The sequence below is a fragment of the Bubalus bubalis genome, chromosome 5, assembly GCF_019923935.1.
Source record: "Bubalus bubalis isolate 160015118507 breed Murrah chromosome 5, NDDB_SH_1, whole genome shotgun sequence".
NCBI classification, from domain to species: Eukaryota; Metazoa; Chordata; class Mammalia; order Artiodactyla; family Bovidae; genus Bubalus; species Bubalus bubalis.
Genome location: NC_059161.1, coordinates 117,004,859 through 117,026,964, shown reverse-complemented (window position 1 = coordinate 117,026,964; position 22,106 = coordinate 117,004,859). Strand labels below are relative to the sequence as shown.

The following is a 22,106-nucleotide window of genomic DNA, read 5'->3' as shown; positions in this document are numbered from 1 at the left end:
CTTTCACCCATCTTCCCAAAAGATACAGGGCTAAAGTTAAAAAAAAAATTATGTCCATATTCTATGTTTTCATTATTAATCTTGAGAATATTGTTCACTATAGTTTCCTTCTCACTACAATTGATTTGTTTTTCCTGCTGTGAATATTCATTTACTCGGGTTTTTTTGTTTTTTTCCCACATATATCTAAGTCTTTCCATACAAGTTAAGTGCAACGTTCTTCTCACCTTCCACATATACAGTCTGTCAAAGAACCTCTCATTTCATTTTCTTCCTGGAGGCACTCTGTCCTTTCCCGTAGCTGCTGTCTGGAACTTCCCCCACCACCATGACCCTGGGGAGTTCCTGAATTCAACTTCCTCTTGGGTGGATAATATCCCCGACCAGGAATCTAACCCAGGGTCATGGCAGTGAAAGCATTGAGTCCCAACCACTGGACTACCAGGGAACTTCCAATTCCCTCTTGCATTAAAACCCCTATTTCCTGGATTCCATGTCTTCATCTCCATTGGCTTACTTCATTTTGGTGGACACAGACTTCAGTAGTTTCTAGAGAGGGACATTTCCTGCAATTTTGCATGTTTCAGAAGGACCTTAACTCTGTACTCATGTTTGTTGATGTCTGGGCTGGGTATAATTCAAACAATTTTCACTTAGAATTTTGAAGTCCCCAGTGTTCTACATCTTTTAATTTTGCTTTGCAGAAATAAGATAATAGTACAAATCCATCATTTTTTATTCATAATTTGTTGTCTTTCTCTGAAAATCCTGAGGAAGTGCTTGGAACTGGGTCTTTCAACTTCACAACACTGAGCTCTCCGTCCGCCCTCTGAGCTTGGAAAGTCTTATCTTTCAGTCTGGGAAAGTTTCCTGTATTATTTTAGATTATGTCCTCCCCTTTATCTTCTCTTTTCTGTTTCCATAAGTCCTACTATATGGATCCTTTATTTATCCTTTCTCTGCTACTATTATCCATCTTGATTTTTAATCTATTTTTTCATTTCTGCTATCAAAACTTTCATCTCCAAAAGTTCTGTCTTGTTCTCTGACTTTTGGATGCAAAAATCTTCTCATCCTGATATTTCTATTGAGTAACTTTTCTCAACAGAGAAACTGCTGTTGATTTTCTCTTTTGTGTTGAAGGCTTTCCTTAAATGCCTGAGAGTATGAGGCTATTTTCTCAAATTCAGGAATGAAGTCCTAAAAGTTGTTTGGAAGTTCTGTGGACATGGCTGGCCACAGGCAGCTTCACTTTGGGCCACAATTCAGTGACTAGCCAGATACTTTACTGGCCACTCCCTAGGATACTGCTAGGCTGTGTAGATCTTTTCTATGGGATGGCTTAGTTACTGCAGAGAATGATTCTCTAGTCTCCAGGATGGGATAATTTAAACCTAGCCACTAGCATTCAGAACATGGGAGAGAAGAGACCTATGCCTGTTTTTGCCTTCCCTGCAGCCCTCTGGCTCCCAGAGTCCTCGAGTCTGGAGAAATCAATTTCCCATCCCTTCTACGGGATGTGTGGGTAGGAGCATTTTTGTTTGGAGTGGAGGTGGGGCTCTGGAGATTTCTAATAATGCCCTTCCCTGTCTCACCTCTATCTTCTATAAATACCTGAGCCCCATAGCTGAGTCTGGCAGAGGACGTGATACAGAAATACTAGAAGAATATTTCCAAGCATTATAGAGAGTCGTATCTCTTCAAAGGGCTCACTGAAAATGAGAAAGATAAATGAAAAAGCACACGTAACAAAATACATCATGACGAAGTTTCAGAACACCGAGGTTTAAAAGCACATCCTCTACTGCGTGATGTGACCGACAAGGGCTTCATCTCCAAAATATATGAACAGCTCATACAACCCAGTAACAAAAAACAAACACCTCAATCGAAAAATGGGTAGAAGACCTAACCAGCCATTTCAAAGAAGACATACAGATGGCCAACAGGCACATGAGACGATGCTCAACCTAGATAATTATTAGAGAAATGCAAATCAAAAGTACAATGAGGTATCACAGGTATTCACTGGTCAGAATGGCCATCATCAAAAATTTTACAAATAATAAACGCTGAACAAGGTGTGGAGAAAGGGGAACCCTCTTACTGTTGGTGGGAATGTAAACTGGTTCAGCCACTGTTGAAAACAGTATGGAGGTTCTTCAAAACACTAAAAACAGAGTTGCCATGTGATCTAGCAACCCCAAGCCTGGACCGATATCGGAACAAAACTGTAACGCAAAAAGATACATGTTCCCCTATGTGCCCGGAGGCACTATTCACAATAGCCAAGATATTGAAACAACCTAAATGTTGACCAAAGATGAATGGATAAAGAAGATGTGGTATATTTATACAATGGAATATTTCTCGGCCATAAAAAAGAATGAAATATGGTCATTTGCAGCAACATGGATGAACCTAGGGATTATCATACCGTAGGAAGTAAGTCAGATGAAGACAAATACCATATGATATCACGTAGAAAGTAGGGAAAACCACTAGACCATTCAGGTATGACCTAAATCAAATCCCTTATGATTATACAGTGGAAGTGAGAAATAGATTTAAGGGCCTAGATCTGATAGATAGAGTGCCTGATGAACTATGGAATGAGGTTCGTGAGCCTGTACAGGAGACAGGGATCAAGATCATCCCCATGGAAAAGAAATGCAAACAAGCAAAGTGGCTGTCTGGAGATGCCTTACAAATAGCTGTGAAAAGAAGAGGAGTGAAAAGCAAAGGAGAAAAGGAAAGATAGAAACATCTGAATGCAGAGTTCCAAAGAACAGCAAGAAGAGATAAGAAAGCCTTCTTCTGCGATCAATGCAAAGAAATAGAGGAAAACAACAGAATGGGAAAGACTAGGGATCTCTTCAAGAAAATCAGAGATACCAAAGGAACATTTCATGCAAAGATGGGCCCAATAAAGGACAGAAATGGTATGGACCTAACAGAAACAGAAGATATTAAGACGAGATGGCAAGAATACACAGAACTGCACAAAAAAGATCTTCACGACCCAGATAATCACGATGGTGTCATCACTGACCTAGAGCCAGACATCCTGGAATGTGAAGTCAAGTGGGCCTTAGAAAGCATCACTACAAACAAAGCTAGTGGAGGTGACAGAATTCCAGTTGACCTATTCCAAATCCTGAAAGATGATGCTGTGAAAGTGCTGCACTCAATATGCCAGCAAATTTGGAAAATTCAGCAGTGGCCACAGGACTGGAAAAGGTCAGTTTTCATTCCAATCCCAAAGAAAGGCAATGCCAAAGAATGCTCAAACTACCACACTATTGCACTCATCTCACACGCTAGTAAAGTAATGCTCACAATTCTCCAAGCCAGGCTTCAGCAATATGTGAACCGTGAACTTCCTGATGTTCAAGCTGGTTTTAGAAAAGGCAGAGGAACCAGAGATCAAATTGCCAACATCCGCTGGATCATATAAAAAGCAAGAGTTCCAGAAAAGCATCTATTTCTGCTTTATTGACTATGCCAAAGCCTTTGACTGTGTGCATCACAAGAAACTGTGGAGAATTCTGAAGGAGATGGGAATACCAGACCACCTGATCTGCCTCTTGAGAAATTTGTATGCAGGTCAGGAGGCAACAGTTAGAACTTGACATGGAACAACAGACTGGTTCCAAATAGGAAAAGGAGTTCGTCAAGGCTGTATATTGTCACCCTGCTTATTTAACTTCTATGCAGAGTACATCATGAGAAACGCTGGACTGGAAGGAACACAAGCTGGAATCAAGATTGCTGGGAGAAATATCCATCACCTCAGATATGCAGATGGCACCACCCTTATGGCAGAAAGTGAAGAGGAACTCAAAAGCCTCTTGATGAAAGTGAAAGTGGAGAGTGAAAAAGTTGGCTTAAAGCTCAACATTCAGAAAACGAAGATCATGGCATCCAGTCCCATCACTTCATGGGAAATAGATGGGGAAACAGTGGAAACAGTGTCAGACTTTATTTTGGGGGGCTCCCAAATCAGTGCAGATGGTGACTGCAGCCATGAAATTAAAAGACGCTTACTCCTTGGAAGGAAAGTTATGCCAATCTAGATAGCATATTCAAATCAGAGACATTACTTTGCCAACAAAGGTTTGTCTAGTCAAGGCTATGGCTTTTCCTGTGGTCATATATGGATGTGAGAGTTGGACTGTGAAGAAGGCTGAGTGCCGAAGAATTGATGCTTTTGAACTGTGGTGTTGGAGAAGACTCTTTTTTTTTTTTTTTTTTTTTTTTGAGCAGCTCTCAGTGTTGAGTTTTATTTTCAAAAATGTAATATTTTAAGCCATCATTAATTCACAATTGAAGTAGGTACTTACTCATGCTGCTGCTGCTGCTAAGTCGCTTCAGTTGTGTCCGACTCTGTGCGACCCCATAGACGGCAGCCCACCAGGCTCCCCTGTCCCTGGGATTCTCCAGGCAAGAACACTGGAGTGGGTTGCCATTTCCTTCTCCAATGCATGAAAGTGAAAAGTCAAAGTGAAGTCGCTCAGTCGTGTCCGACTCTTCGTGACCCCATGGACTGCAGCCTACCAGGCTCCTCCGTCCATGGGATTTTCCAGGCAAGAGTACTGGAGTATGGAGAAGACTCTTGAGAGTCCCTTGGACTGCAAGGAGATCCAACCAGTCCATTGTGAAGGAGATCAGCCCTGGGATTTCTTTGGAAGGAATGATGCTAAAGCTGAAACTCCAGTACTTTGGCCACCTCATGCGAAGAGTTGACTCATTGGAAAAGACTCTGATGCTGGGAGGGATTGGGGGCAGGAGGAGAAGGGGACGACAGAGGATGAGATGGCTGGATGGCATCACTGACTCAATGGATGTGAGTCTGAGTGAACTCCGGGAGTTGGTGATGGGCAGGGAGGCCTGGCGTGCTGCGATTCATGGGGTCACAAAAAGTCGGACACGACTGAGCGACTGATCTGATCTAATCTGATCTGATATGTGGAATCTAAAAATTGATACAAATGAATCAAGCAAAATTTCATGGTCATGGGTTGGAAGACTCAAGATAGTTAAGATGTCTTATTTTCCGTAGCTGCCTACAGCATCAGCACTATCTTGATCTAAACCTCAGCAGGCTGTTCACAGAAATTGATGAGCTGCTTCTGAAATTCTTACACAACAAGCTCTGAAAAAGAACAAAACTGAAGGACTTACATCACCTTATCTTGAGATTTACTGCAAAGACAACAAATTTTTTTTTTAAGTCATGCATTTCATTTCCAAGAGTGACTTTGATTCTTAGATGGTTCTTTTTTTAACCATAGCCTTTTCGATGCTATGAATTCACCACCTTCTTGTTCTTTCTTAGGATACCAACTTGATTGTTTTTATATGATCTTCAGAATCATGTTTTTGCCCGTCTAGGTTGCAGGTTTGCTTTAAATGTCCAAAGGTCTTTGGTTGTCTAATAATACTGGAAAATGAAAAAAGAGTAAGGCTTCATCTAGACTCTGAGCAAACTGTGTGTCTATGTCTATATATGCTGGAAGAAATGTAACAGAATAATAGTTTATTCAGTTTATTTTCAGCGTACAGGGTAACTTCACAACTGTTTCCTTACTCAAGCCCCACAACAACCCTGAAAGCATTCATGAGGGGTATCCTCGCTACCATTCTACAGAAAGGCAGGGAGAAATGATGAGTTTGTGGGATCACACAGCCACGAGGTGGCGCTCCAGATTTGACCGTCATCTTCGGCCTCCCTGGGTCAGCATCCAGAACTCAGGGAGCAAGTGTTCTGGGAAATGGGAAAGCAAACTCCTTGGGAAGGAAAGGTGGCTGACAGCATGGACAGTGGACCCCAGGCGCAACCCCAGCCTGGCTGCGGAGCACGGTGTCGGCGGTGAGGCTGGCTCCAAGGTCTGTTCATCCCTGCAGTGCGAATCCTGGGCTCCAATCAGCCCAGAAATGCTGTTTAATCAGTAACTAGACGACTTCTTTTATTACCCTACTCTTGGCTCCATTTTCAGGTATATGAGAGATCATCTTGCCTAACCCAGTCATTTTACTGATAAGGAGACTGAGGCTGAGAGACAGGGAGTGGCCTGTCCAAAGTCACAAGGGAAGTGTTGCTGCTGTTGTTCATCACTAAGTCGTGTCTGGCTCTTTGTGACCCCATGGACTGCGGCACGCCAGGCTTCCCGGTCCTTTACCACCTCCCGGAGTTGACTCAAACTCATCTCCATTGAGTCGGTGATGTCATCAAACCATCTCAACCTATGTCACCCTTTTCTCCTTTTGCCTTCCATCTTTCCCAGTATCAGGGTCTTTTCTAATGAGTCAGCTCTTCCCATCAGGTGGCCAAAATATTGGAGCTTCAGCTTCAGTCCTTCCAATGAATATTCAGGACTGATTTCCTTTAGGATTGACTAGTTGGATCTCCTTGTTGTCCAAGGGACTCTCAAGAGTCTTCTCCGACAGCACAATTCGAAAGCATCAGTTCTTCAGCACTCAGCCTTCTTTATGGTCCAACTCTTACATCGTACGTTGACTATTGGAAAAACCATAGCTTTGACTCTATGGACCTTTGTTGGCAAAGTGATGTCTCCCCTTCACAAAGGGAGTGAAGCCAGTGAAACAACAAAGAGGGACGAGCCACACCAACCCTTGTGGCTGGGGTTTTACAGATGCGTGGGACCAGGAGGCCCCCAGGGAAATAGGAGGCAGGCAGTTCCCACCGGCTCAGGCTCAACGGCAAACACAGCCTTCTCCCTACATGCGACCACCTCTACAGGCCAGAGAGCCGATGGAAGCGGGAGGATGTGCATGCCCACCTGGGCCTCTCCTTTCTCTTTCATAAAGTAAACATGTTTGCAGGTGCACACATAAAACCCAGTGCTGTGCTGTGAAGCAGGTGCTGGCCTACCACAAACAGAGGCCACACAACTCTCACGGCCTCTTCTCACCAGCCAGCTTGAGTCAGATCCTGGAGGCTCAAGGCCAGCTCAGACAAGAGAGTGAGGAATGACTTCCTGGAGAACAGACGGACATCATAGGTGCACAAGGAGGGACTCACAGGTGCACACAAAGCTCCTGGAGGGAAGACCCAGGGAGTGGGACACCAGGGCAAATCAGATCACCATCCTGTCCACCCAACTTCTTGGAGGGATTGGGGGGGTACCACCCAAAGACCAAGGAGGAGAGACATGTAAGCCCTGGAGAATATCCTATTTTCTGCCAGTTTAAAGCACATCAGTGCAAATGATGCCTATCCTCCCCAAAGTCAGGGATTGTCCAAAAACCAAATTTATAGAAGGTAAAAAGGAAAAGGCATATTTTATTTGATGTTATAGGAAAGATCCTTGTGGGCTTCCCTGGTGGCTCAGTGGTAAAGAACCCTCCTGCCAGTACAGGAGACGTGGGTTTGATTCCTGGATCAGGGAAGATCCCCTGGAGAAGGGAATGGCAACCCACTCCAGTATTCTTGCCTGGAGAATCCCATGGACAGAGGAGCCTGGAGGGCTACAGTTCATGGGGTCGCAAAGAGTTAGACACGACTAAGTAAACAACAGACCCTTGTGGCCACCCTACTCCTGTTAAGTACCAAACTCACCAGAGCTAAAAGCTACATGCTTAGCGAACAAAACTGTGTCCAAATCAGCCTCAGAAGCCTCCTCTGGACAGCACCCTTCGCCCAGTTCCCTGAGTGCCCCCGGATGGACTGGCACCACTGCTTGCCCGCCAGGCTGGCTCTCCCACCGGCTCCAGGGACCAGCAGATCCAGAGCCAGCGGCTGCAGCTGGCAGCCCATTATGGTCCTTGCGGGAGAACAGCTATTGGTGAGTGCTCGTATTTACAAACAGCAGAAAGGACAGTAATGACCCAAAAATCCATACGAGATTCCAGTCAAAGCAGACAGGGAAGAAATAAATAGTCACACCAGGCTCTCCTTTTTAAGACTGTTCCTCATTTGGCCAAGGTTGGGTGTGATCTGTTGGGAAGGCAGCGGATGAAGCTGAGGCTTAAGAGGTCGCGGGCAGTCCTGGGAGGGGTCATGAAATGCCCTCACGTGATGCCTGATGACATGCTCCTGCAGCTGAGGATCAAGATCAAGGGGCAGAAGTGATGTCACTGGCTGCAGACACTGACCTGAGGCTAGACAGGGTGGCTGGCTTCATGCGCCACTCCCAGCTCCACCGTGAACTGCTGGTCACAGGTTCCGTGACTCAGTATACCCACCAGGTGGGACAGATTTCAATTCTTTTGTAAGAGTTATTTGTTTCTTTATTTTTGACTGTTCTGGGTCTTAACTGCACACAGGCTTTCTCAAGTTGAGGAGGGTGGTGGCTACTGTCTAGTGGCGGTGCACGGCTCTAGAGCGTGGGCTCAGTAGTTGTAGCACACAGGTTAGCTGCTCTGCAACATGTAGGATCTTCCCAGACCAGGGATCGAACCTGTGTCCCCAGCATTGGCACGTGGATTCTTAACAACTGGACCACCAGGAAGCCCAGGATGGATGCCAATTCCATGATGAGAACCAGAAAATATGCGTGAGATGGTTCAAACAAGAAAGCATGGTGTGCATGCCTGCAATCATTTCCCAAGGTGGGGAGGGTCCATCTCATGCGACTTTGAAAATGCCTTTATTTTCAAGAGGAAAAGACAAAGCCAGCATAACTCTCTTGGCCACTCCCCAGTGCCAGGTCAAGTTAGAGCCTGGCCAGTCCCTAGAAACTCAGCATGGCTCAAAGCTTCCAGAGATGACAGAGCAAGGAGTTAATTCCAAAACCTAACACTGTATTTGTCCCCCTGGGAGATACTGAGCACAGTACAATGCATAGCACTGAGATACCAGGAGTGAACCTGGAGAAAGGCCCCTTCTTCAAGTTGCTAGTTATGAAGGGACCCTGTCTCCAGGCAGGAGGGGCCCTACTTAGATGGGCTCTCTCCAGTTTAATCAGCAGCATGGGCTTACCTGGTGGTCCAGTGGATAAGAATCCACGTTGCAATGCAAGGCATACTGGTTTGATCCCTGGTCCGAGAAGATCCTATTATCAGGCAGCTAAGCCTGAATGCCACAACTACTGAACCGAAGCTCTAGAGCCCACGAGCCCACAACTACTGAAGCCCACATGCCCTAGAGCCTGTGAACAGAGAAGCCACTGCAATGAGAAGTCCGTGCACCTCAACTAGAGTAGTCCCCGCTCTCTGCAAGCAGAAAAAACCCAGGCGCAGCAACGAAGACCCAGCACAGCCAAAAAATAAATAAATAAATCTTAAAAAACCAGCACCCATCAAAAAAAAAAACTCAAGCGGCTGTAGGCAGAAAGCAGCCGACATGCAGGCTCTCAAGGGCAGGGACTTCACTCACTCTGCGGTCACTGCAGTCCCGGCCCCGCACAATGACCGGCACAGAGAGGACACTTGATCCGCTCATCACAGGATGACTGAAGCAACAAAGGAGAAGAGAAAAGACACCCATGTTGGAATCCACTCACTCACCAGCCCTGGGGCAACTGATTCCCCAAAGAAGCCAGATTCTCAAGAAACAGGAGGCTCCCCTCAATCGCACCACCCCAGCATTTCCCAGACTTGCCTGGTGTGAAAAATAATGATTTTTTAAAACACACCAGCAAAAGGAGCATAGTGCTTGCCCAGCATCCAGATCCCCTGGTCCCTCTCCTGGGAGGTTCCGATGCTGCGGGGCAGGGGCACCACCCCAGGATCTGCAAGCTTAACCTGCATCCCAGGTCATTCTCGGGAAATGGATCTGGAGAGTACCTGCCAGGCCACCTACCCTTTCCCGGAGGCTGCTGGCCCGGCCCACCCACCTCCCCTCTCAGTGAGAGGAGCCCGCCAGCTGGGTCATCTCAGTTTCAGTCGGCCTATTTTAAGCAATCGCCTGGGATGCAAGGTACCTGCAAGAGGGGATGGACTTGGCGCCCAAGCTCAGGGCCCTCCCACGACAGCTTATGAGTAGCACCCAGAAGTCCCGGAGGCTGCCAGCAGACACACACTGCCAGCCGAGGCTCGTCAGCAGCTGATGGACTCCCTGAGTTCTCTGCCTTCTTGTTGCTTGACCCTCTGACCCTTCCCTTTCAACCTGGTCACTTTTCTCAGCTGCTGACCTGCCAGGAAATGGGTGAGGCGGCGGGGCCCTACAGAGGATCCAGAATTACCTGCAGATCTGTGACCCCAAGGCATCCAGGAGAACAGAAAGCTGACTCAGAGCCAATGGCTCCCACTGGAGGAAATAAACCTAAACTCCGTACACCTGGTCAGAGCTGGACAGAAAGTTCTCAGAGTCTAACTCAGCCGACCGTGGGCACTGCGGGCACAGGACCTGGTGATTCTCTGCCAGTCACCGTCCAGCTCCTGCAGGTTTCACACCTGTATCCTCTCCCCATTCCTGGCACTGCCCAGGGCCCCGCCTGGTCACACCACTGTGGCACCAGGACCACACACACCTGCAACCAGACTCAGCAGATACAAGCCTCTTTCTTCTACGAGCAGTCGAGGTGGGTGGATTTCTACCCCTTCAACACTGGTCTGGGCGTGTTAACCTTGTCCTCAGCCAGGCGGCCCCCAGACCTGTGAGGAAGTAGGTTGGTGCCCACCCCACCACTGTGAAAGGCTCAGCTCACATCACCACCTCTGAAGCCCAATGTGTCCCCAAGGACAAAGCCAGGGCCCAGCCCCTCCAGGAAGTGTCTGTGGACCACCTCAGTCCACAGTCTTTGTCCCTGGGACCTCTCCTCCCTTAGACCCTTGGCATCAATGATATCCCCAGGGCACAGCAGGCAGACAGGCAGTCCTGGGAGGTCAGGTGCCCCAGTTTCCTCGTTCTACTGCTTCTCTCCCCCACACCGTCTACCCTTGACTTTGCCCAGGGTTAGAACCTGATTGACAGACTGACTGAAGGACTTCCCTCTTCACAGCCAGAATTAAGTAGCCTACCCAAGACAGGTTCCAAGGCCCAGGGAACTTTCCAGACCTGTCTCCACTCCCCTGGAAGGGAAGAGAAAGCTCAGTCTACACCCCAGGGATCAGCTGACAGCTCCCAAGCTCTCTGGTGTCAGCCACCCTGCCACGTGCTATACCTTCAGCATCTAACTTTAGACCCTCCTGGTCTCTTCCTCTCCCAGTCCTCATTTAAATGCTCCCCCTCTTTTGTTATTCTAAGCAGAGAATTCTATCTCAGATGAGCTCCAAGATTCATAACAGAGCAGCACCCCTCAATACAGCCAGTCTCTTTGATCCCACAAACTTTGCCCTCACTGTGTCCTTTTTGGTCAGAAACCGTCTTCCTGGCCCAGCCACACCCTCCTTTCTCCTGTCACCTGACTGGGAGCAGAAGTATCTGCCTGCAGGGGCATAACCCGGCACATTCCCCCAGAAGCTGAACCAGAAAGAAACTGAACAAGAAACCAAGAAACGAACAAGACTAAGAAGCTAACAAAGGAGAAACTGAAGACCGAGGTTAAAGCAGCACTGTGTAATTTCTTTTCATCTTTCTTCTTTTTTCTCACTGAGCCCACATTCCAGTTTCATGGAATAGTGCTTTTTTAGTCATTAACCACTTTTGTTGAGATCACTGTAAATTCAAATGCAGTCGTAAGAAATAATACCAAGATCCCTGGTACGCTTCACCCAGTCTCCCTCAACAGTAACATCTCGTAAGACTATAACACCACGACACTGTTATAACCCACAGATCTGATTCAGCTTTTTCATTTTACTTGTACTCATTATTAAGTTCCATAAGATTTTATCCCTGGTGTTTGTCTGTGTATCTACCGACAGTCATGATTCTGAACCAAGACTTCCCTGGCAGTCCAGTGGTTAAGACTCCTCGCTTTCAGTGCAGCAGGCATGGATTCGACCCCACGGACTGTAACCCACCAGACTCCTCTGTCCATGGGATTCTCCAGGCAAGAATACTGGACTGGGATGCCATTTCCTTCTCCAGGGAATCTTCCTGATGCAGGGATTGAACCCGAGTCTCCTGCATTACAGGCAAATTCTTTACCATCTGAGCCACCAGGAAGGCCCCAGGAATGTTAGAAAAGTAAAAGTGTGAAAGTGTTAGTTGCTCAGTCGTTTCCGACTCTTTGCGACCCTATGGACTGCAGCCCGCCAGGCTCCTCTGTCCATGGGATTCTCCAGGCACGAATGCCGGAGCGGGTTGACATTTCCTTCTCCAGGGCCAGGAACATTAGCTCAACTACAAATATAGCAGTTTGGGAGAAAGCACTGAATATGCAAACAAGAAAGTCCCATCACCAGAGAGAGGCCCCAGTCCACGATTACAACCCGTGCAAGGACAGAGCAAGGAGAGAACTCCGGATCTGTGTCCGGTCCCATCCCCCGGGGGCCACCCTTTCTGGGGAAAATAGCTTTTTCGGCTAGGGCCAGCGTTACAAAGTTCTCCCTTCCCCCAGGGCGCTCGGCATCACAATAGCCCAGCATATTAGCATTGCAATAGAACCAGCCTGATTCCTCCCAGCTCCTCCAGCTCCAAGCAGCTACGGAAACACTCCTCTGGGTCTGCTCTTTGTCCAGCTCAAATGCTCAACTCAACCAACCATTCAAACTGTTTCCTGAACCTCTGGTCATCTGGTGCCACTTCATAGGAGCAATGTTCCCGTTAAGACCTGGAACCCAGAATTCAGCAGCAGAATTCAAACGGGTCAGGGCTGTTCATGAATTTCTTCTGCTAGCCCCTTGGCTCTGTTTCCATTCATTGTTCCATAACACAAGCAATTAGCACACACAAATACCACAAATAAAATAACAATACAGAATGACACATCCTCTGGATGAAACTTTACACAGCAATCAAGAATAGTTTTCAAAGAGTAGGAAAAAACTCTCTAAAATACAATGTTAACTGAAGAAAAACAAAGTCAGTGTTGGGCCCTTCCCACCCTTCCAAACTCCCGCTTAGGTGCCTCCTCTGAGATGCTGCCCAGGAAAGCCCTGCCCCTTCCGGTCTCCCCAGCATCCCAAGCACAGCTCCAGGGGCAGTTGGTCAGCGCTCAAGGTCAACCACCTGCTCCTTAAGGATGGAGGTGGGGAGCGGGAGGGAGCCCTGTCTTGTTCCACAATCCCAGCATGCATAAAGATCTGTAATAAATGTGTGATGAAGTAGTTCATTACAATCATGCCTTTAGCTGCAGAACAGGAAGAACATTATGATTCCATTTGGGAAAAAATACATGTACACATATCTATTAATATGCATAAAAGTATTGGTTCATGCATAAAAGACTGTGGGGGAATAGAAATCAAACTACTTATAGGGATTATGAAACCTGGGGGAGAGAATTTCAGAGGAATTTCACTGTGTACATTTCTACACTGCTCAACTTTTAAAAAAAGTCCTGAGGCGCCCCGGTGGTCCAGTGGTTAAGAATCTGCCTGCCAATGAAGGAGGCACAGGTTTCATCCACGGGTTCAATCCCTGGTCCGGGAAGATCCCACGTGCAGTGGAGCAACTAACCCTGTGGTTCACAACTATTGAGCCCACGTGTGCTACTGAATCCCACTCGCCCTAGAGCCCGTGTTGCGCAACAAGAGAAGCCACAGCAATGAGAAGTCTGCACACCACAAGAAGAGTAGCCCCTGCTCACCACAACTAGAGAAAACCCGCACAGCCAAAAATAAATAAAATAAAATATGAAAATAATTGTTTAAAGTATGACCAAGTAAAAAAGCTGGGGAGCGGGGAGATTTACTTGACATTTTAGGGAGACACATTACAGGCCTGGCTTCGTCAACTCAAAACTCTGGGTCTGCTGTGGCGCCTGCTGGCTTCTTGGACTCCTTCGGTCCCAGCCGTGGGAGGCTGAAGACTAGGAGTCTGCAGTCAGGGTGGTGCGCTCGCTCTCAGCGAAGCCGGACAGAGTGCTATTCTGCACGGCCTCTCCTGCAGGCAGCCCAGGGCCTTCTGACTCACGATTAAGTCATTCCAGTTGTCGGCCTTTCCCTCCTGGTAGGATGCCACCGACAGAGACGATTTCTCCAAGACCACGTCAGAGCTGTTTTGATATAAGAAACGACACAGGAAGGACGCAGGGGCAGCCCCAAGGCCACTGCCCTGAGCGACTTGGGTGCGTGAGGGCACCCTCTTGGGCACAGCTGTGCAGCGAGACACCCGTTCCTCCAGCCTGCAGTCCTCCACTGTGCCCAGCAGACAGGAGGCTGAGATGCCTTCCAGAACATACACTGCACATAAACAACCACACACTAGGTAAACCCCTGGACATGGCACAGACCGCACAGAGCATGCAAAACATAAACAACCTGATTAGTTTCCTCTGGCAGGTGAAATTCTTCTATTTTAAAATTCCCATTATGGGCTTCCCTGGCGGCTCAGTGGTATAGAATCAGCCTGCCAGTACAGGGTTTGACCCCTGGTCAGGGAAGATCCCACACGCAGCAGAGCAACTACTGAGCCTGTGCTCTAGAGCCGGGGAGTCGAAACGACTGAAGCCCACGTGCCCTTGAGCTCCACACAAGAGAAGCCATCGCAATGAGAAATCTGTGCACCACAATGAAGAGTAGCCCCCCTCACCGCAACTAGAGAAAAGCCCACACAGCAACGAAGACCCAGCACAGCCAAAAATAAATAAATTAAAAAAAATTTTTTTAATTCCCATAATGATTTCTAACCACGCGTATCCTAAACAAAAGCTACATTTTTCAGCGTCATCTCCAGTTGGTCTCCTGGTTTACCATGTGAGGTTTACCAACCTCATCAAAGGAGAAACCACTCGGGTGTGGTGTGAGAGGTCGGCAGTGGACCCATGTTGGCGCCTGGTGCTCAGGACTCTGTCCAACCAAGTGTTCCAGGGCTTTGCTGGGGATGTGCGTCAATCACCCACCCTTTGGAATATAACTGTACAATGGCTTTGCGGTTAAGGCCGTAGACTTTGAAGTCGCACAGATCTAGGTTTGAACTCTCACTCTGCCTCTAACTGCCTTGCAGCCATTCCATTCAGTTCAGTTCTGTCACTCAGTCGTGTCCGACTCTTGGCAACCCCATGGACTGCAGCACACCAGGCTTCCCTGTCCATCACCAACTCCTGGAGCTTGCTCAAACTCATGTCCATTGAGTCGGGGATGCCATCCAACCATCTTATCCTCTGTCGTCCCCTTCTCCTGCCTTCAATCTTGCCCAGCATCAGAGTCTTTTCCAATGAGTCAGTTCTTTCCATCAGGTGGCCAAAGTATTGGAGTTTCAGCTTCAGCATCAGTCCTTCCAATGAACATTCAGGACTGAGTTCCTTTAGGATAGACTGGTTGGATCTTCTTGCTGTCCAAGGGATTCTCAAGAGTCTTCTCCAACACCACAGTTCAAAGCTATCAATTCTTCAGCACTCAGCTTTCTTTACAGTCCAACTCTCACATCCATACATGACTACTGGAAAAACCATAGCTTTGACTAGACAGACCTTTGTCGGCAAAGTAATATCTCTGCTTTTTAATATGCTTTCTAGGTTGGTCATAGCTTTTCTTCCAAGCAGCAAGTGTTTTTTAAATTCATGGCTGCAGTCACCATGGCTGCAGTGATTCTGGAGCCCCCAAAAATAAAGTCTCTTACTGTTTCCATTGTTTCCCCATCTGTTTGCTGGGACTGGATGCCATGATCTTCGGTTTTTGAATGTTGAGTTTTAAGTCAGCTTTTTCACCTTCCTCTTTCACCTTCATCAAGAGGTTCTTTAGTTCCTCTTTACTTTCTGCCATTAGAGTGGTATCATCTGCATATCTGAGGTTGTTGATATTTCTCTTGGCAATCTTGATTCGAACCTGTGCATCATCTAGCCCAGCATTTCGCATGATGTACTCTGTATATAAGTTAAATATGCAGGGTGACAATATACAGCCTTGACTCACTCCTTTCCTAATTGGGAACGTCTGTTCCATGTCCGGTTCTAACTGTTGCTTTGTGAGTTGCATACAAATTTCTCAGGAGGCAGGTAAGGTGGTCTGGTATTCCCATCTCTTGAAGAATTTTTCACAGTTTGTTGTGATCTACACAATCAAAGGCTTTGGTGTAATCAATAAAGCAGAAGTAGATGTTTTCCTGGAACTCTCTTGCTTTTTCAATGATCCAGCGGATGTTGGCAATTTGATCTCTGGTTCCTCTGCCTTTTCTAAATCCAGCTTGAACATTCAGAAGTTCACAGTTCACGTAATATTGAAGCTTGGCTTGGAGAATTTTGAGCATTACTTTGCTAGCATGTGAGATGGTTGCAATTGTGCAGTAGTTTGAACATTCTTTGGCATTGCCTTTCTTTGGGACTGGGCCATTATGCAAACCTTTTGAATCTCAGTACTGTCATCTGTAGGGGCTTCCCAGGTGGCACAGTGGTAAACAATTCACCTCCCAAGGCAGGAGACACAAGACACACAGATTTGATCCCTGGTGGGGAAGATCCCCTGGAGGAGGAGATGGCAATCCACTCCAGTATTCTTCCTTGGAGACTCCCATGGACAGAGGAGCCTGGTGGGCTACAGTCCCTGGGGTCACAAAGAATCAGACACGACTGAGCAACTGAATACACATGGTCATCTATAAACTAGGCATTTTTCTCCTATGGTTGCTGTGAGGATAAGAAAGAATAAACCAAAGCGTTCATATTTAGCGATGGGTAGTAATGACTGTCATCCTATTCTTCTTCACCTTTCACCACCATCACCACCAACTCAAGAGAATAAAGGATCCAAGATTCTGAGGCATTAGTCAACCATCACAAGGGTTCTAAAGATTCTGTTGCTAAGCCTAGAAGAACAAGCAAATTCTGAAAACGTGAGCTTCCAAGATGGAATTCTCAGTAGGAACCTGCTTCTAGAAAAGTTCTTAGCAAAGAAAAAAGGGCAAATACTGCCCACGAACATTGAGCAAACCCCAAACACTCTTCTCACCACTGCCAGCCCAGGTGAGAGTTCCATGAGCCTCTCAGAAGTTCCCAGTGACCCTTCCTGTACTACCAAATGGTTATTATAAATGTGTTCAGTCCCAGAAAGTCCCAAGAAGAAAAATCCATTTTCTTACCAAATCAAATCAGCTCTTACCCTTAGTGCTTCATCCCTTTCTGAGCCCACTGGGCTACTAGCCCTGTATTTCACTAAGGCAGTCCAAGTGGAATACAGCAAAGCCAGACTGCTTGGGTTCAAATCCTGATCTCACCACTGTTTCGCTCTGTGACCTTAGGCAAGTTACTTCGCCTCTCTGTGCTCCACTTCCTTCACTTACAAAACGATAATAATAGTACTGACGCTAAGAGGTATAATACATGGTCCATGCTCAATATACTCAGCTTTAGTATTCTAAACACTCCAGCAGCATGCATGTGGCCAGAAGCCACATCTCTGGGACCTGGGCTCCTTGGGGGCTTGTCACACAGTCACTACTTTTCTAAGAATAGACTTTCTCTTTTAGGAGATATGAGCCAATAGCCTGGGCAGAACCACAGGCTAGAGAAGGAGATGGCACCAGAGGAACTCCAGAACGACGGCAGCCACAGACCACAGCTGGCCGCGAGAGGCTCAGATGTGGGCGGAGGAAGAGGGCTGTGATGAGATGCACCCCTACCAAGAAGCCAGCTCATGGCAACTCCCAGGGGTTTGCAGGTGACACAGCCTTCTTCCTTGGGCAGCTGTCAAGCTAGTGTCATCTTCTCTTACCCTCAGTTTTCCCATGTCCTAAATGAAGGCCATGGATTTCCAAGTCTTCCCAGGACTGAGGTGGAGGGAAGGCTGGGTAAGAGCTGAGGAACACAGGCTTCCTGTCCATTCACGGCACCCAGGTCTCAGTACCCCGCCAACCCCCCACCGCACACACCTCCCAGCACAGGGCCTTCCCCTTCCGGAGGGGCCAGCACAGAACAGAGAAAGAAGGAAGTGCTTACAGTTCTATTTTGTGTAAGGAGAAAGGGTCGAATAGCCGGTCTCAGCACCATTTCCCTTTCCCAGGAGGACCTTGTTCATAGAAGCCAAGTAAAGGGAGGAGAAATAAAGACTGGAAGAGGGTCTCCATCACTGGGGAGACATTCCCTGTGTTCTGGAGGCAGGCCACACACCTGTACACCAGGCTGCACCTTATAAAGAGCTCACATGTAAATTATCCCTTTTAATCTTTGCAACAAGCCTGTAACATACATATCATTCTTATAACATAGAAACTGAAGCACAGAAAGATTAGGTAACATCTCTGAGATCACCTGGAGGGAAAGCAGTGGCATCAGGTCTTGGCTCCACATTAAATATTCCTGTCACCACGTCACAGGTGGCTCTGGCTATAATTCACCTACCCTGGTCCTTCAAGCCTGGGTCAGACACCCCTCCTGAGTGGCCCTCCAGCTTGTCCAGAACCCAGTTCTTACCATGAAGAATCAAATATCTCTATGCTACACTATGGCATCACTGACTCAATGGACATGAGTTTGAGCAAACTCTGGCACATAGTGAATGACAGAGGAGCCTGGTGTGCTGCAGTCCGTGGAATCGCAGAATCAGACACAAGTCAGCAACTGAAACAATAACAGTGCTACACCCTATTGGGCGGTCCCTGAAGGCAGAGATTGTGTGGCTGGGCTCTCCCTCAGGACTACTGCCCAGGGCCTGGCACTTGCTCTGTCGATGGGCCCCTAATAACTATCTGTCATGTGGATGACCGACTAACAAAGAGAGGAGACCCTGAGAATAGCCAGAGCTGCAGAGCCTGGCCCCCAAGACATCTGATTTTGACCCCACCAAATCTGCTCTCCTAATCCTGGTCTCTGCATGCCGAGGGGACAGAGTCTCACCCGGGCAACACTGACTTGAGAAAGAACCAAGGACTCCTTCCAAGCAGCTGCCTGACCACCATCTAAGGCTTGACTGGGGCCAAGACACCCAGTGAGGCAGGCTTCCAGTTATTGTCAGTGTCCATGATAACTGACATCCGTGCCCCTACTCGCGTGCAGGCTGGGCTCATGGTCCCCAGACAGGACATGTACATCAGGTCTCTGCAAACACTGGGGAACACATAGATGGCCACCTCCCACTGAATAGTAATAGGATCAGGTGGAGGGCGCTGGGGCCACAGTCATCAGCCTTGGGAAGGAGGCAGCCAGATCCAAGCATCACCAAACAGAACCTTTCTCCCGCCATGAAGGGATGGAAGTGGCCAGGAGAAAGGAACTCAAAAGCAACAACGCTTCTGAGGGACTCAGCATGACCCAGACTGGCTCTGCTAACGCAGAGGACAAACGCAGGGGCAGCGGCTATGCTCCCGGTCAGAAAACAGCCGAGGCAGAGTCCACAGACCCTGGCTGCAAATGTGGCAGGGTGATCAGAGTGTGAGAGAGCTGGGGAAGCATGAAGCAGGAAGGCACAAGGGGAGACTTCCTGGAAACTGAAATGAGCTTTGGGCACAGCAAGCTACTTCCTTCAGGACTGTGTTAAACAACCACTCAGTCATGTCTGACTCTTTGCGACTCCATGGACTATAGTCCACCAGGCTCCTCTGTCCATGGGATTTGCTGGGCAAGAATACTGGAGTGGGTAGTCATTTCCTTCTCCAAAGGATCTTTCCATCCCAGGGATTAAACCTGGGTTTCTTGCATGGTAGGCAGATTCTTTGCTGTCTGAGCCACCAGGGGAGCCCAGATTTACGTCTAATTTTCATTCACATCTCTTAGCATGGCTCTCAAGAGCGTAAGGGCTCTTGAGAAATAACTAGATCTTATTTGTCTTCGAGAGCCCGGCCCAAGACCAGTACATGGTACTGCCGGTTCCAAGGAGCTTGGCGGGAGGAAAGATGGAGTGATCCACGTGGGAGAAAACGGCAGAACTGGCGTTGAGAATGATGAGCTTCAAGGAAGGTGAGAAATGAGGAGGGACCAAAGGGGAAGGAAGTGAGGGTTGACGGGTGGCCGTGGGAGCTCAAAGGCCAGTGTGGCATGTGGGCAGTGTCAGCTGGAGAGGGTCCCTGAAAGGGAAGTGAGGAAGAGGGAGGGAAGAAAAACAGTCCTGAAATAACACCACCAGACAGCGGGCTCTCTGCTGAGAAGGCAGGACTCTAGAGCTCCTCTAACAGGCAATTATCAGGGATTCGCAAACACGGGAATTACGGGAAGGAAACATCAGCCGCCAGCAGCACAGACAACTGGCCACAGACCCCAGCCTCCAGACTGGGTGCTGAGTCCTGCTTCCTCCTGCACAGGGTGGACAAGTGGAGAAAAGAGTGCCCACCTCAGTTGTGATTGGTGGCTCAGGGTACCAAGGCAGACCCAGAATCTAGTCTTTGGCAAGCTCCCTCAGTCCACACACCACTGGAGAAATGGATTGGTCCGTGAGACCTCCCAAATCAGGCCCAATGTGGGCCCAACCACCGAGTGCGGGCCAGTAGAGGAGCTCACTGGCCCCAGGATCTCGGGAGAGAGGAGGACCCGCCCATGTTTGCAGAGCCCCAAACAACTCCCACGTCTCAGCAGCCCTCAGTGCTGGTGACCTGGGGTGCAGGGGATGCTGGGGGCCCCACTACAGGGAGGTGGAGGCCTGGCTGCCAGTTCTGCCTGGGCACTGCCACCTAGGGTGCCCTTTTACTGCCATCAGTAAAGAAACTAACAATCCATTTCCACTCTCTATGCTAAGATTTAATGTTTTCAAGTTCCCAACTCATTAGAAAAGCCCCTGAAGCTGGGAAAGATTGAAGGCAGAAGGAGAAGAGGGGGCGACAGAGGATGAGATGGTTGGATGACATCACCAATCCAATGGACATGAGTTTGAGCAAACTCCAGGAGATGGTGAAGGACAGGGAAGCCTGGTGTCCTGCAGTGCATGGGGTCGCAAAGAGTCAGACACGACTGAGCGGGACAGGGCTGAGCGACTGAACAACAGCAACAAAGATTCTTTCCGCCAAACGAGAGCTCCCTGCTTCAGGGTCTCCGACAGGTTCAAGACACAAGTTCCCACTTCCTTCCCAAAGGCCTCCATCCGCCTTCCGAGAAGACCAACCAAGCCCCACCCTGGAGTCCTAAACTCCAGGTTCTATGGCAACCGAAGTTCTGGGCTCCCGGTTGCCCTCTGCCAGGGGGGGGCTCAGATGCCTTCTGACCAGCAAGACAAGAGCAAATTCCCGCAGAGACCAAGGATTCCAGAACGCCAGAGCCGCCTGGAAACTTCCCTACCCGGCCCAAAGCCCCGCTCGCAGCCTGCGCCGCGGCTTCCTTACCGAGGCGCAGGGACAGCGCGGAGATAACCAGGTGCCGAGAGGAGCCCACTTTCAGGCCAGGGAACTGCCCGGGGTTGGGGTGGGGGAGAGGGCCGGGGGAGGGGACCGCGGGGCTGAGCTGAAGGTCCGGCCAGGCACCCGCCAAGCAGGAAATTCCACCTGTCGGGCCGGCGCCGCGGCCACAAACCGGCAGCGCAGCGGCTCCCTCGGCCGAGACAAGCGCGGCGCTGCCGGTTCCCCGGTCCCCCTGGTCCCCCCAGCGCCCAAACACCCCCCGATTCCCACCCGCCGATTCCCTGGCACCCCGGCCGCCCCTCGGAGCCCCCCGACCCCCCGCGCGTCCCGCCTCGACGGCGCCCGCGCCGCCCACCTCCGGCCGCGAGGTGTACTTGAGTCCAGCGCCGAGGTCACCGGAGCCGCCTGCGCCCCTGCGCGCCCGCTCGCTCTTCATGGTCCCGGAGGCCGTGGGGCTCTAGCCATCGCCGGGAGGCCGGGGCCGGGGCGCGGGACTGGCCTCGTTCAGATCGCAGGCCCAGCGCTCCGGCCGCCTAGGCTCTGCCCGGCCCTTCCTGTCGCGCGCAGGTAGTTTCAGGGTGTGGCTCCCGGGTCGCCCCGCCCCGACCGCCGCGCCGCCGCACCTTCTCGGCCGGTGCCCTCCCCACCCTCGCCCCCGCCCCTCTCCCCCATCTCTGCCCCCTCCCCTTCCCCTTTCCCTGCCCCCACCCCATCTCCGCCCCCACCCACCGGGCTCGCGGCTGCCTCCTCCCCTGGGGAACCGGGAAGCACGGCCACCTCCTGAAGGTGGTGGAGCCGCCAGGCTGACTACCTGCCCCGTGGTGGCCCTCGGCTAGCACTGTGCCCCGCACCGAAGAGGCTGCGGGAAGGACCGAGTGATGGCGAAACTTAACCCCCC

General features: G+C 49.3%; 1 protein-coding gene across 3 annotated transcripts in view; it reads right to left on the bottom strand.

The window, feature by feature from the left end:
• Positions 1-21,783, bottom strand: part of ST14 (ST14 transmembrane serine protease matriptase) — a 40,370-nt gene extending 18,587 nt beyond the window's left edge. The window contains exon 1 of one of the 3 annotated variants that reach the window (XM_025286424.3): positions 21,564-21,783. In XM_025286424.3, coding sequence (XP_025142209.1) covers positions 21,564-21,644 — 81 coding nt within the window. In that variant the 5' untranslated portion in view covers positions 21,645-21,783. Of the gene's footprint in view, positions 1-9,340; positions 9,422-17,661; positions 17,692-21,563 lie in introns of those variants that run through there. The other 2 variants (XM_044943575.2, XM_006061683.4) reach the window with 2 other exon arrangements.
• Between the last annotated feature and the right edge of the window lie 323 nt (positions 21,784-22,106).